Below are 13,382 nucleotides of genomic sequence, written 5' to 3' on the forward strand. Positions count from 1 at the left end.
ACATCTATATAGGCGAAATAATAAGCCTGAGTTTGGAATAGTTACTTTTTAGTTTAGTTATAGCTGTTATCACATTAAGCTAATATCGTCACAACTAATAAAGAAAGGAGAAAACGTGAAAGCCTCAGGAGGGACTCGAACCCAACACCCTGTGACTGAAAGTGTCAGGCTCAATGGGTTTACCACAGCCGGCCAGGTGTCCCACCTGAGGCATTATGAACTCCAGGCAGTCACATGGTTCCCTGATGATGCGTGTCTTTTTTTGTGCCCTATGTTGTTGCCGTATGACGTGACGTCACATTCAAGCGACAAGCAACGATGGTAAGTGAGCAAGCACTTTTTGCTACGCTTAATAAATATATAATTCTTTTTTTAGGACTCATTTTTACGAGTATGGCTTGTCTTTTAGCGTCACATTCCACGCCGCGCGGTAGCTATTTATGGCTGTGTGTTTTATCTGCGAAGAAGCAAGACGGGTTAAAGGCAGTTTACGATCCTTTAGCCTCCAGCTAGCAACGTTAGCTTTCGTCTTAGCTTCCAGAGCTCTTGCTTCTCCTTTCATTGTCCAAGTTTTTCATGTCGGGAATACGTCCATAGTTGGGGGTTTTTTCACCCGTTTAAGTTAACGGTCTTTTCTATGGGTGTCTCTAATATTATTATAATTCGGCTTTTTACAAATATTGAGCTAAAGTATCGCCTGCCGACTGGGCAGGTCACAGCTACGAGCTACCTTTTGCACCGGGAAACAATGTTTGTGGGAGAAAATGGACCATCGTGAGGATTCACCTTGGCCTTTTTCTCTTTATTATTATTAAAACCTGTTTATGTTCCCAGGGTCAGAGTCAGAGTGGAGGCCACGGTCCAGGAGGAGGCAAGAAGGATGACAAGGTGACTGTTTCCTATCGGCTTTAGGAGCCATTCCTGTTGGTTACATCTGAATATAACAAAGTCAACATAACAGTTTAACACACTGCTGGGTTTTTTATCTCAGATTATTTGCCAGTTTGAACATTTTGATGTTATATTCAGACAAGTTTCAGAGTCTACATGGTCTTTACATGGATAAAACATAAGACGAGATGACATAAATTTCAAGTGAATCGATATCCGAATGAGTGATGTAACTGAAAAGTGCCAAAAAAGTAATTTAGATAAGACCAATAATTTGAAGTATGGTTACAACCTGGAGCATTCGTTTGTGTGATTGGTCAACTGTCTTTATTGTTGTCCAGTATTTTAAAGAAAATTGTCACTAACAAAGGTTGTCAAATTGGCAGAAAATTACAAATGCATCTCAGTAAAATGCAATCTTTTCAAAAGTTGTTCCTTTTAACTCTATTAAAACAATAAAAGTCATGTACTGTAAGGATTCCATATATGCAGAACTAGGGCTGGACGATAATTCAATAACAATATACGTCAATCAATAGATGTACATCGATGATAGAAAAAAGGCTCAATAAAACGTTCAATGGAACAGTTTTCCTTCCTTTTGCGTTCTAGACGATAATAGCCATTACATCCTCCCAACCAATCACAATCACAGACCAAGGAATGCTCCGCCCCCTTCACGGAGTTCAGAGAGCAAGCGTTCTTTTTCATTTTTTTTTTTTAAAAACTTGCAGTTTTGGTAAAAAGTTGATCGAGTAAAGGTTTGAGTTTGAATTCAGTGTTTGTGTGTTCTGTATCTAAGAATAGGTTGCTAAGCAACAGCATAAATTGGCCAGGACAGCACTTAGGGTGCACAAATATATGTTTTGAATTTGTTGACAATTATCGATATGGATCAATATAATTTCTATTTTATTTATGTTTTTTTTTTTTCCTATATCGTCCAGCCCTGCGCATAGGAATTTACTATAACTGTTTACTTGTGTTATTTTTTTATGATTATGGCATACAGCCAATGAAAACCCCAAATTCATTTTCACAAAAAATGAGGGGGAAAAACTATATTACCCAAAGCCTATATATTTGTTTTTTTTTCCATGCATAGATTTAGGCCCTCAGAAAAGTATGTACAGTATATGTGCTCTATAACAGTCTGCTTGCCTGTCAAGCACAGTTACACCATGTTCTGTAAAGCAGGTTGTGAGGCTTGCTGCCTCTTAACACACAACCTGCTTCGATACAACATTAAAGGAAAAATATACAATAGATTGTCATTGTACTAAGACAACTAAAGTGGTTTAAGGGGCTTACAGTGGAAAAAATACAAAATAAAATAATAGAAAAGATATCACAATTTTTATTTTGAAGAAACAGCAATAAAATAATTACTAGGCAGAAAATAAAAGGTGCATAAAATCTAATGAAGAGTTTCAACTGCTTGTGAAGTTTCAATTAAGACGTGGCTGCTTGAGTAGTTTAGTACTTTAAGCAATTTCCAAGTATTTTCTCTGTTCTGTTTTATGTTTATCATCTGTTGTTTGTGCTTGAAGGATAAGAAGAAGAAGTATGAACCTCCCATTCCCACCAGAGTGGGAAAGAAGAAGAAGAAGACAAAGGGGCCCGATGCTGCTAGCAAACTTCCACTTGGTAAAGAAATGATAATGCAACACACTGTCGAGAAACATCTCCTTATCTGGTGACCCTTTGTGTCCATTTTTTGCATTTTGTCAAAAAAAACAATGGCAACCTGTCCGCAGTATTTGAAAGGAACAATTTCTGCAAATGAGACAATGAGGACAATGAAATCCGACCATGTAAATGGGAGTAGCAGCCCTTAATTATTTGGAGAACAGTTAAAGTAAATATCTGACTGATCCGTTTTCCGTGCAGTTTACATGTAGTGGTCCTGTCTGCGTTTCAGTCACACCTCACACTCAGTGCCGTTTGAAGCTGCTGAAGCAGGAACGGATCAAAGACTACCTGCTGATGGAGGAGGAGTTCATCAGGAACCAGGAGCAGATGAAGCCCCTAGAAGAGAAACAGGAGGTTAGCCGTTATTCGGACACTCACCTCTGCGGGTGATTATATGTGTGTAAATGTTTGTGTTTCCTTTTTTATTATAACAGGAGGAAAGGTCAAAGGTGGACGACCTGCGAGGAACCCCCATGTCAGTGGGCACTCTGGAAGAAATCATAGACGACAACCACGCCATTGTTTCCACCTCGGTGGGATCAGAGCATTACGTCAGCATCCTGTCCTTCGTGGACAAAGATCTGCTGGAGCCAGGCTGCTCTGTTCTGCTCAACCACAAGGTGCTGTGTGGTCAAACCCTTAGCTTTCTATTAAAAAGAAATAAGTAATAATGTATTTGTTTCTTCCTCTGGTGCACCTTTGCGTGACTTTTTTACAGAAGTGTATCCATGTTTTAGCTCTGTGTCAAACTAGACTTTCTTTGTGTATGACTGTAGGTTCACGCTGTGATTGGGGTACTGATGGATGACACCGACCCCTTAGTTACAGTAATGAAAGTGGAAAAAGCTCCCCAAGAAACCTACGCTGATATAGGCGGACTGGACAATCAGATCCAGGAGATTAAGGTACAGCATGGCACAAAGTGAAATGGAAAACATAAATGCGCCTATTTGCTTTCTTATAAACTCCACATCTGCTGTTTAAGCCTTTTGGTAAACTCACTGCTGTTCACAACGATACCCGATATAGTCACCTGCATCTCACATGACTACTACTTTAGCATTTAACCCTAAGGTTTTCTGTTCTGACTTTAAACTCACCTTTCCCACAATGTTAAATACTATGGACCGCTTTCCTTTACAGCTGACGAGCCTGGGTACCTATCACTTAGACTTAGACAAACCTTATTGTCATCTGTATGCACAGAGTGCGTACAAAACGATATTTCGTTGCATGCAGCTTACGACAATGTGATGAGATTGCAATTGAAATAAAATAACATTACAATATAGAGTGCAGCGGTGATAAGAATGTAACAGTGTAGGAAACAGTTTTTCAAAACGTTTGCCCAAGAATGTTCAACCATGTTTATAGTGCAAAGATAATGGTGCAAAAAAGGCATTAATTTGAAAAGTTATCAAGAACCTAAATCTAAGACTTCTTAGTGTTGGATCCTTAGCAGCTAAACCTTCATGTTTAATGATAGCATAGCACTTCATGAACCTGACTGCATTGTCCTTTCTGGCACTTGGCTTGATGAAATTAGCAACACTGAATCAGATGAAGCATCACCACTGAATTGAGTCAAACTGACAATTATTTGTCATTTTAAAACACCACTTAATTGTTTTAAAGCATTAGGTGACCTGGCCCGTTGTTATGCTTCTGTAATGCTGACTGAAAATATTCTGAACAGGTCTTAGCAAGTAAAGGTCTTCTTGTTATACTTAGAACTCGCTGTGGATCGACTCTTGATTCTTTAAGTCATGATGGTCCTGGTCTCTTGAATTCCCTCCCAGGAAGCTACGGTGCTCCCTTAATTCCTAAAAACTAAGACTTCAGACTCAACGTAGAGCGTTGCTCTAAAGACTTGTGACAACATTTGAGCTCCTGGTCTGAGATTTAAATCTTAATAACTGTCTTCATTTAATGTGATGAAGAGTGAAAGGAAGCCAGTATGTGAGCTACGGTCTGCAGCGCATGGTTTACTGTAAAAGAATGAGCGTGATTATCAGCCAGCGACAAGGCCACAACAAAAGAGGACGAGGTGTTCTCTATGAATCAAACTTGACCTTGTGCTCTTGTCTGGTGCTGTTAGGAGTCTGTGGAGTTGCCGCTCACTCATCCTGAATACTACGAGGAGATGGGCATTAAGCCTCCCAAAGGTGTCATCTTGTACGGAGCGCCCGGCACAGGTTGGTTCCAAAACAATGTCACTTTAACACGTGTGCCTTCTTTGTTGTAGCCACAGCCCACAGCAAGAGGTGTTTGAAGAGGCACTTATTTCACCATTCTGCATCTCAATACCGTTCCAGATATTTTATTCATTGTACATTTTAACAGATGTAAAGGTATCCCCGTAAAACAAGCTCAGAAAAAGGGTTTTGTGAATCAGTTTTGAAGAGCCAGACTTCTGCCAGCTTGAACGTGTTAAGGCTGAGTTATGCGCAGGCAGGTCTGTGCGGACGAGCCCATAGAAGCGCTGTAGATGTTTACGAGTGAGGCGGACGTGGGTGCAGTGTTCACCATAAACACAGGGGGGCAGTACTCAACATAACCGCTGGACAATCAGTTCACGCAACAAAAATTACCAAAATGAAGAAGGGTTGGTGAGAGACGTACAAGAAGACTCTATGTTGACCCGTTGCATACAAAGACGGGGAATACGGCCTTTCTGTGTTTAAAAAAAACCCTCTTTGCTTTACTGAATAACAGCTGATTGCTATAAATACTGCAGGTTGTTGTTTTACACTTGATTTACGCTGCAAGGAATAGAAACAGAGATCAAAATCCTTGTTTGTACCCACAAACGTGGCTAATAACCTGGCCTCTGAAAGTATGCCCATAACACGCGCACGCTGTTCTCAATTACACAATCAGCAGCAACAACATAGCATTTAACAAAGTGGTACTGCGTGACACTTCTGTGCCATTAGATGTCAGCACAGGCCAACCTGCTCAGCGAGGGCTCCTTTGAATTCTCTCTTTGAACCAAACTTAGGCATGTGCTCCGCGCCAAGCTGCAACAACTCAGGCGCACAAGCCTGCACCGCGGCAGCAGGCAGGCGCGCACACACTCGCTCAATGCGTGGAGTGTAAACCTAGCTAGTTAGCATGTTTTATATGCTCCGCTGGTTTAATCCACCAGTATCAGGAACGGTGGTTGATTAATTCAGTTAATGTTGGAGCAGGAGCACCTCTAAAACACGCAGGACGCGGGCGCTTAAAGCTTTCTGATTTCCTCACATAACGTATCCAGACAAATGTGTTGGCATCAATAACGAATCCCGTCATCGGGGCCTTAAAGGGCTCTGCAACATGAAAGGCGGCGGCGTTATCGGGCCCCCGCAGGTTTGCAGATCACAGCAGATTCTCAACAAGAAACGGCAACAAAATGTAATGGTTCTGATACCTATATGGGGTTTCTTAATGAAAGAAAACATTTTTGGACTAGATGTTAATAGCATCTTTTAATACAGCTAACAGTGTTGCAAAGTCTGTAATCTTCAAAGAAGTCATTGCAGACACTGTTTGCTGTGTTATAATAACACATTACAGCTGCTTCCTCTGGAGCTGATCTTTGAGCATTGGTACATTTACAGTTCCTTGCAAAAGGATTTAATCATGTAATAATCACAAACTTCAATGTATCTTAGTGGCTTCTGTACGTAATAGGCCTACAAAGCTTATTGCAAAGTGGAAGAATAATTATTCATGTTTTTTCCCCCCAAATAAACAAACGACCAGGGGCTGATTTGGGTTCAGCCTTCTGAAGTCAATACTTTGTAAAACGACTTTTTGCTGCAGTTTACAGCTGCACCCATCCCACCATCAGCTCTTATTATTCTAACAAAGCAAAGCACTCCCACCACATGATGCTGTTACTGCCGTGCTGCAGGAGTAACACGCTTCCCTTTTTCAGATTGAGCAGTCCTGCGTCAGATGTTCGGTTATAACCTACACCGCCTTTAAAAGTCTCCACATTAAATCCCAATAAGATGCCTTGAAGTCAATAATCTGGAGCGTGGAGTGGGCCTCGTTTTAAAATCTCTGTCCTGCACATCCCAGGGAAGACTCTGCTGGCTAAGGCGGTGGCCAACCAGACGTCTGCCACATTCCTGCGCGTGGTGGGTTCAGAGCTGATCCAGAAGTACCTCGGAGACGGACCCAAGCTTGTGCGAGAGCTCTTCAGGGTCGCGGAGGAGCACGCTCCATCCATCGTCTTCATCGACGAGATCGACGCCATCGGCACCAAGAGGTACGCGGAGGTCGGCTCAGCGCCGACTCAGAGAGCGGCGATAATGAATCACCTGCAGTGTTGGGTTTAGCGCTGATGTTCAAGGTGCTGGATTGGTGTCATAACGTGCCGTCTCTAAATAGACGTATTTGTATCAAATGCTTTACAATTCAAAGCGCTATACTGCAGTAGGATTTTATTTCTTGCTGTAAATATATTTATGTGCAATGCAAAGTTTGCTGAAAAGCTTTTAGAGTCCTATTCAGGCTGCTTTTATGGATCATTTCTAATATAATTGAGTTAACATTCTGAAATAATGGTGTAAAGTTCTCGTTTGGTCTTCAATGCTGAGGAACCTATTTTAATAGGGTATGGGCTTGTATTTTAAGATTATAAGTTAAATTTAATACGTTTAGATTTATTTCAACTATAGAGATTAGGGCTGCAACTAACGATTATTTTAATAATCGATTAATCGGTCGATTATTTTTATGATCCATGAATCGGACGACAAAAAAAAGTTTATTTCTTCTTCCATTTTCCAAAATTGAATATTTGGGCTGACAGAGTGAATAAGCTCACAAAAAAGTTGCTACTTAGATGTCCTGTTACAATAATATTAGGTGATAAATAATTTTGCTTCAAATAAAGAAGTTTATCTCATCAGTCACTTAATAGTCAAAGTTGTCTATATTAACAGCAATTTAACACAACGAAAGTGAAGCTGTAAAAGTGGGGAGCTAAATGTGGTTTGGTTGAACTGGTGCTGATGCACCTAGAGGAAATAATTGGGCATAACAATGCAACCAGAGCAAAAACGCCACTTCTGACAATCAAATAAACCACCAGCCCTGTTTCACCACAAGCTGCATTTTATGTCAATACTACATGCTACATTTATCCTTCTACATATTTTTCTTCCAAAAATATTTGTTCTATAAATTTTTCAAATTTTTTCTTCAGAGAGTCAAAAGTCAGTCAGACTTTTCCACCAAATTAAAATTTAAAGCTTAATCAACAAATTATCACCATCAGAATTAAATTGTTTTCCAATTGAGAGAGCAGGTTTCTGATCCATAATCCGGTCAGCGTCCATCTAAACACATTTAACTCATGAACTTACAGCGCCTGCATGTGGAGGATGGGGCCGCAGCGCTGCAGCACAGAACATTTGGGATGATCAGAATTTCCTCCTGCTCTCTAGACCATGTCAGAACCTGCTGCGGGTCCATTCTGCGCGCTCAGAACAGTCAGAACCAACGCACCTCCACGTTTGTTGTTGTTTTATTGAAATCTTCTGAAGTTGTTTTTTGGAGATTTATCAACTCTGCTAATGTCAGAGTTTCTCCTTTGAATAAAACTTGGTGCAAGTAAACGCACTTCATGATGGGATTATTTGGTTTTCAGCCCATATAAACGGTGCATTCAGAACACTTTTTTTTTTTTTTTTTTTTTTATCCGAACACATTTTAATCACATCAGGGAACGTTTAGCTCTCTTCACCTTCATCCATGTTGACTCCATGTTGTTTAATTAATTTCCTGTATCACTGCAGAGCTCTCCTGCTGTGTCAAATCTTTGCACACTACTTATTTTTTGGTTTTGTGAAGCACGATGTGCTCCTATCTTTTCAGGACTTAGTTGGAGCCATTTTTTCTGTGTCATCATTAGTAGAATTTACTAAAAAGCAGAATTTGAAAATGCCGCCTCCGCTTCGCTTACGTTGCTCTGCAGCCAGTCAGCTAGCATTGACGACCGCCTGCAGGTGAGGTAAATACAACATGGCGGGTGATACATTAATCACGTGACGCAATGACTTGATGACGAAATTCGACTCTTGTCAATTTTTATCGATTTTATAAATTCTTTGGTACAGCCCTAATTGAGATATTTAAAAGAAGAAACACAAACAGAAGGCATCTGAAAAAAGTTGAATATTGTTTCTTACAGAACAATTCAGGCGTCAATACAGAACACAATGGTACACAAGAAGATCCTAGTGAGCTCAGAGTCTCCAGCAGGGCTGCACTGGGACCAGAAAATGGCCCATGTTTAAAAAAAACAGTAAGAATGTGAGAGAAAGATGCAGACGGGGATTAGTTAAGGAATCTAATCAGTGAAATAATCTAATATCTTGTACTTGCTGACACAAACAGCTGCATGGACCTTGGTAGGCCGAGGTGAGGTCAGATATGCTAGATTTATCTGATACCGTCTCTTCTGGAAATAGAATAAGAGCTATTTACTAAACTCTCAATGAAGGAATAAACAAAATGTGTAAAACTCCACCAGAAAAGCTAAATCTGATAACCTCCGTCAACCTTGAGGGGAGTGCAGAGGGAGAGTTAAGAGGTTATAAGACAAAAAAACAATGGATTGTGTTTTTGTCTCATATAGCATTGTAGTTGATAAAGAAAATAATTTAATTTATGTATTTAATTTTCATTATGACAGCCTGGACCAGTCCAAAAATGTGTGTGGGCCCACTGGGCATCTCCACGTACGGCGTATTGCTGGTCCAGCTCTGTTCTCCAGCTCAGAGTTAAGCTCGTGCTTTGAGTTTATCAGGAGATGTGACCAATTTAGAAGAAGAAGTTGTTGAGATCCTTCCGACTGGCTCAAGCGATCTTTGACGCGTCCAGATTCATTAGTGACACGCGGATTCAGTTGAAAATGGAAATCCAAAAAAGATGCAACATTGGCAGCTTTCTGCTCCTGTTCTGACCAGTATGATCCTGATTTAGCCAAGCATGAATACTTCCTTTTCCTAAGGTGTCAGTAAAAAAAAATAAACTTATTAGTGCATCTTTTTAGTGGTTGTGCCAAAAGGCAACGGTGGATGGAAGCAGCTGAAAGTCTCTCTTATAAACATATATTTAGAACCTGTCTTACTGTTGAGGGCTTAACTACTCTGGAGTAGTGTCATAAATACACCTGTAAACATTTAGAAATCTTTTCTACTCACAGGAGAGATGAAGAAAAAGTTGAATCCACACTAAAACATTACATTTTCTCACTTGGATAACTCCATGCTGACAAATAACACTCAGGGCTGCCCCGATGGTCTGGCTGCTGACTCCGCTAGCGTTGTCTCTCATCATCGGGCCATGAACGTCCCTCTGGCAAAGATTCACATATTTTTCATAATCCTGGGGCTAAAAGTGTTTTTTGAACAATGAGGGCTATTTAGTAAGGAGAAGTCATCCTCTTCAATGAAGCTTAAACATTTTGGGGGCCGGCTAGATCGCTCGCTCCATCCTCGTCTGTGTTGTTAATAAACAGAGACACATTCATCTACCTATTCCTATCAGAAAGATTCAAAGTCTACATGTTCTGTTTATAACGGGTAGCGGTTTTGTCATTCACGTATGAAGGTCCATCCTTTTTAAAGAGTGGCACCAGAGGCTCTTTTTGTCAGAAAAGGGCATTTTTGGTTTGAGAAACCATGTGAAAAGGTTGAATATATATATATATATATATATATATATATATATATATATATATATATATATATATATATATATATATATATATATATCTATATATATATATATATATATATATATATATATATATATATATAAAAATATATATATTTTTTTACACTTGAACCTTTTTTACTTTTCGTTAATGATCAAATATGATGACTGTGACACAGATGCCTGGTTATTCTGACCGGAGCGGCTCGTCGGACCCTTCGTGTTGTAAAGCGTGTCTGCTGTCTGTGTTGTGCAGGTACGACTCCAATTCAGGCGGCGAAAGGGAGATCCAGAGGACCATGCTGGAGTTGCTCAACCAGCTGGACGGCTTCGACTCGCGGGGCGACGTGAAAGTGATCATGGCCACCAACCGGATAGAAACGCTGGACCCGGCCCTCATCCGACCCGGTCAGTCGCTACCTGATCCGCTGCGGTGCCGCCTGGGTCTGGCTCACATTCTCGCCGCACTCCCATATCTGCAGTACTGTAAATCTGTCTGGCACTTAGGAAATGGCTCCATTCTGCTGAGTCATGGCAGGGAGGGGCAAATTGAAATGTCATGTCTTTCTTTTTTCCCTCTCTCCCTGCGTTTGGATGTGAATTTATAATGCTGTTCCCTTTAGGCACTGCTCCTTAAACAAAGATCGTCACGTGTTGCAGAAATAACTTTAACCTGACATTATTAACGGGCCCACGCATTATTTCCTTTCTTTTTATGCAATCAGTGACAAGAAGGAATCTGCAAAATTTGATAGAAACCGTTTTGTTGAACAAAGAGCAAAAATTCTGCCAGAGCTGGGAGACCTGGCCTCTCAAAGGCTTTCTTAAATAAAAACATTGTTGCAATCTTGTTTATTTGTTAAGTAGTTCCAAAAGACTCAGTGGCACCAAAGCTGGTAAACGCGTCAAATAGAGAGATATAACTAATCCGTTACGTTTGCCTTGTTCAACCACAGGGAGAATCGACCGGAAGATCGAGTTTCCTCTGCCGGACGAGAAGACCAAGAGAAGAATCTTCCAGATCCACACCAGCCGAATGACGGTGGCAGACGACGTCACCCTGGATGACCTGATCATGGCTAAAGACGACTTATCAGGAGCAGACATTAAGGTGAGGAACTTCTTAGAGACTTGCAATGAGCACACGGGTCTTCACGGTGGACTAGGCCGGCCGCTCAGGACGCAGCAACCATCCTGTGAACGGTCCGTCCTGTAGACGTCAGATTAGACCGACCCACTACAGTCCGTCACAAAGTCGTCAAGCTAGCGGTGCAAGACATGTCCTAGATGGACATGTCCTCGTTAAATACAACAGAAACTGCATTATACAAGCAAGTAACTGTTATTTCTGTCATCAATGTCCTTCATATGCATGCATTTTTTACAGAGAACTTGCATTAGACCAATACAGAGATGTTTTTTCCAGTAAAAATTAAAAAAAAGTCACATGTTTGTGTTCTGCCTCCTTTTCCAAACACCCTTAGATGGAGAAGTGCAACTAAAACTAAACCTTTTGGCTCGTATGCCAAACAAAAAGTCCAGTGGGCGTGCGTACTTGTGCAGGGCCCTGTAGAAGGCCCGGCTTCAATTTTACTGATTGTTAACGACAAGTCAGCGTTCATTCGTTACAACTTGGTTCTGTTTTTACTGGAACCTTTTTCCCGTCGCTTTTTCTAATGTATTTGCAGCCGGCGCCGTGGCTGCAGCCGCTGTTTGACTACGTCAGCTCACAGATCGCCCACGCTGCTCTGAGAGGGGCAGAAAAACACAAAGTTGTTCAATGGAACATTCTAACGCTGGATTTGTAAATAATTTATGGCATTAATCAGGTCCTGTTCCAACGCATTTATTCGCTGGGCTTCAGGTCAGCGCTTTAGCTTTGCTGCCATCGTGTGGGATGTGAAGGAATTACGCCTGAAGATTTCTTGATGTAGAGAAGTGCTGAACCACCTTGTTGTCTCAGACATGCTTGTTTGGTTATTGGACAGATTTATTCAAATGAGACAAAACCGAGCTAGGAGCATTGGGAACGTTTCTGTGAGGATTAAGGTCTGTTGCTGCTTTTTATGAGGGGGGGCATGGGAGAAAAGGTAGGCTTCTTGGATTTAAGTGTGTGCTTCATGCAGCCTTGCTAAACAGGTTAATACTGAAATAAGAGATTTTAGTAGGTGAGAGTTTGTGGTTTTTGCACATGTTGCCTGTTCGCCTTGTTGAACAAGGAGCTAAGTGTCGTCACCGGTTTACAGTGAATTACTCCATTTCCACATTGTGCTGTACATCTTTTCTACCTGTGGGAAAAAAAAAAAGCAGCGGGCAACTTTGACACCTCCTGTTTTCTCCTCCAGGCCATCTGCACCGAAGCCGGCCTCATGGCGCTGCGAGAGCGCCGCATGAAAGTCACCAACGAGGACTTCAAGAAGTCCAAGGAGAACGTCCTGTACAAGAAGCAGGAAGGGACACCAGAGGGCCTTTACCTTTAACGCTCAAACCTTTTTGTTTTTTTTTTGTTTGTTTTTCCCACCCCACCCCTTTTCCATTTATCAGAGTGCGGAAGAGTGACAGCAGCTGAATCGTCTCCTCAGCGAGAGCTCGGATAGAGTTTGTGCACGTCATGTTTTGCTCCATCCCACTTCCCTGTTACCGTTGTGTTAAAACAGTTAATAAAAGTGATAAACAGAAGCAGGCGCGGGGTGTTAGTCATCACTTTTAACAGCTTTATTCGCAGGAGCGCGTTGGCTCGCGCCTCCATCTGGTGACGTTCGCTTCCTGCCTGGAGTGCTGCATATGGACCACCGCTCGCTTTTAGAACATAGTAAAGTATTCACTTCCCTTGAACTTCTCCACATGTCGTCACATCATCACTACACAATCAGATGTTTTATTGTGATGTGGAGAGAAAATGACGTGTGTTCTGCATGTTCTGCCTCCCCCGAGTCACTGTGGGTCCACTTTCCTTTGCAGTAAAAACAGCTCAGACTGGATGAAGAGCATCGGTGGTCATTTTCAAAACTTACCGTAGACTCCTGGCTACATTTAGATCTGGTCTTTGGGCCGTTCTACCACAGCAGTATGGTTTGATCTAA

The 13,382-nt window shown here is 41.4% G+C and overlaps 1 protein-coding gene across 1 annotated transcript; it reads left to right on the forward strand.

Moving 5' to 3' along the window:
* Positions 1 to 252: 252 nt before the first annotated feature.
* Positions 253 to 12,978, forward strand: psmc1b (proteasome 26S subunit, ATPase 1b). Its single transcript, XM_012868906.3, has 11 exons — positions 253 to 321; positions 835 to 888; positions 2,442 to 2,538; positions 2,813 to 2,937; positions 3,018 to 3,203; positions 3,360 to 3,488; positions 4,682 to 4,778; positions 6,652 to 6,841; positions 10,556 to 10,707; positions 11,256 to 11,410; positions 12,645 to 12,978. Exons 1-11 carry the CDS (start codon positions 319 to 321, stop codon positions 12,777 to 12,779), a joined length of 1,323 nt encoding a protein of 440 aa, XP_012724360.1. The 5' UTR covers positions 253 to 318; the 3' UTR covers positions 12,780 to 12,978.
* Positions 12,979 to 13,382: the final 404 nt, after the last annotated feature.

This window comes from Fundulus heteroclitus, chromosome 15, assembly GCF_011125445.2.
Source record: "Fundulus heteroclitus isolate FHET01 chromosome 15, MU-UCD_Fhet_4.1, whole genome shotgun sequence".
NCBI lineage: Eukaryota > Metazoa > Chordata > Actinopteri > Cyprinodontiformes > Fundulidae > Fundulus > Fundulus heteroclitus.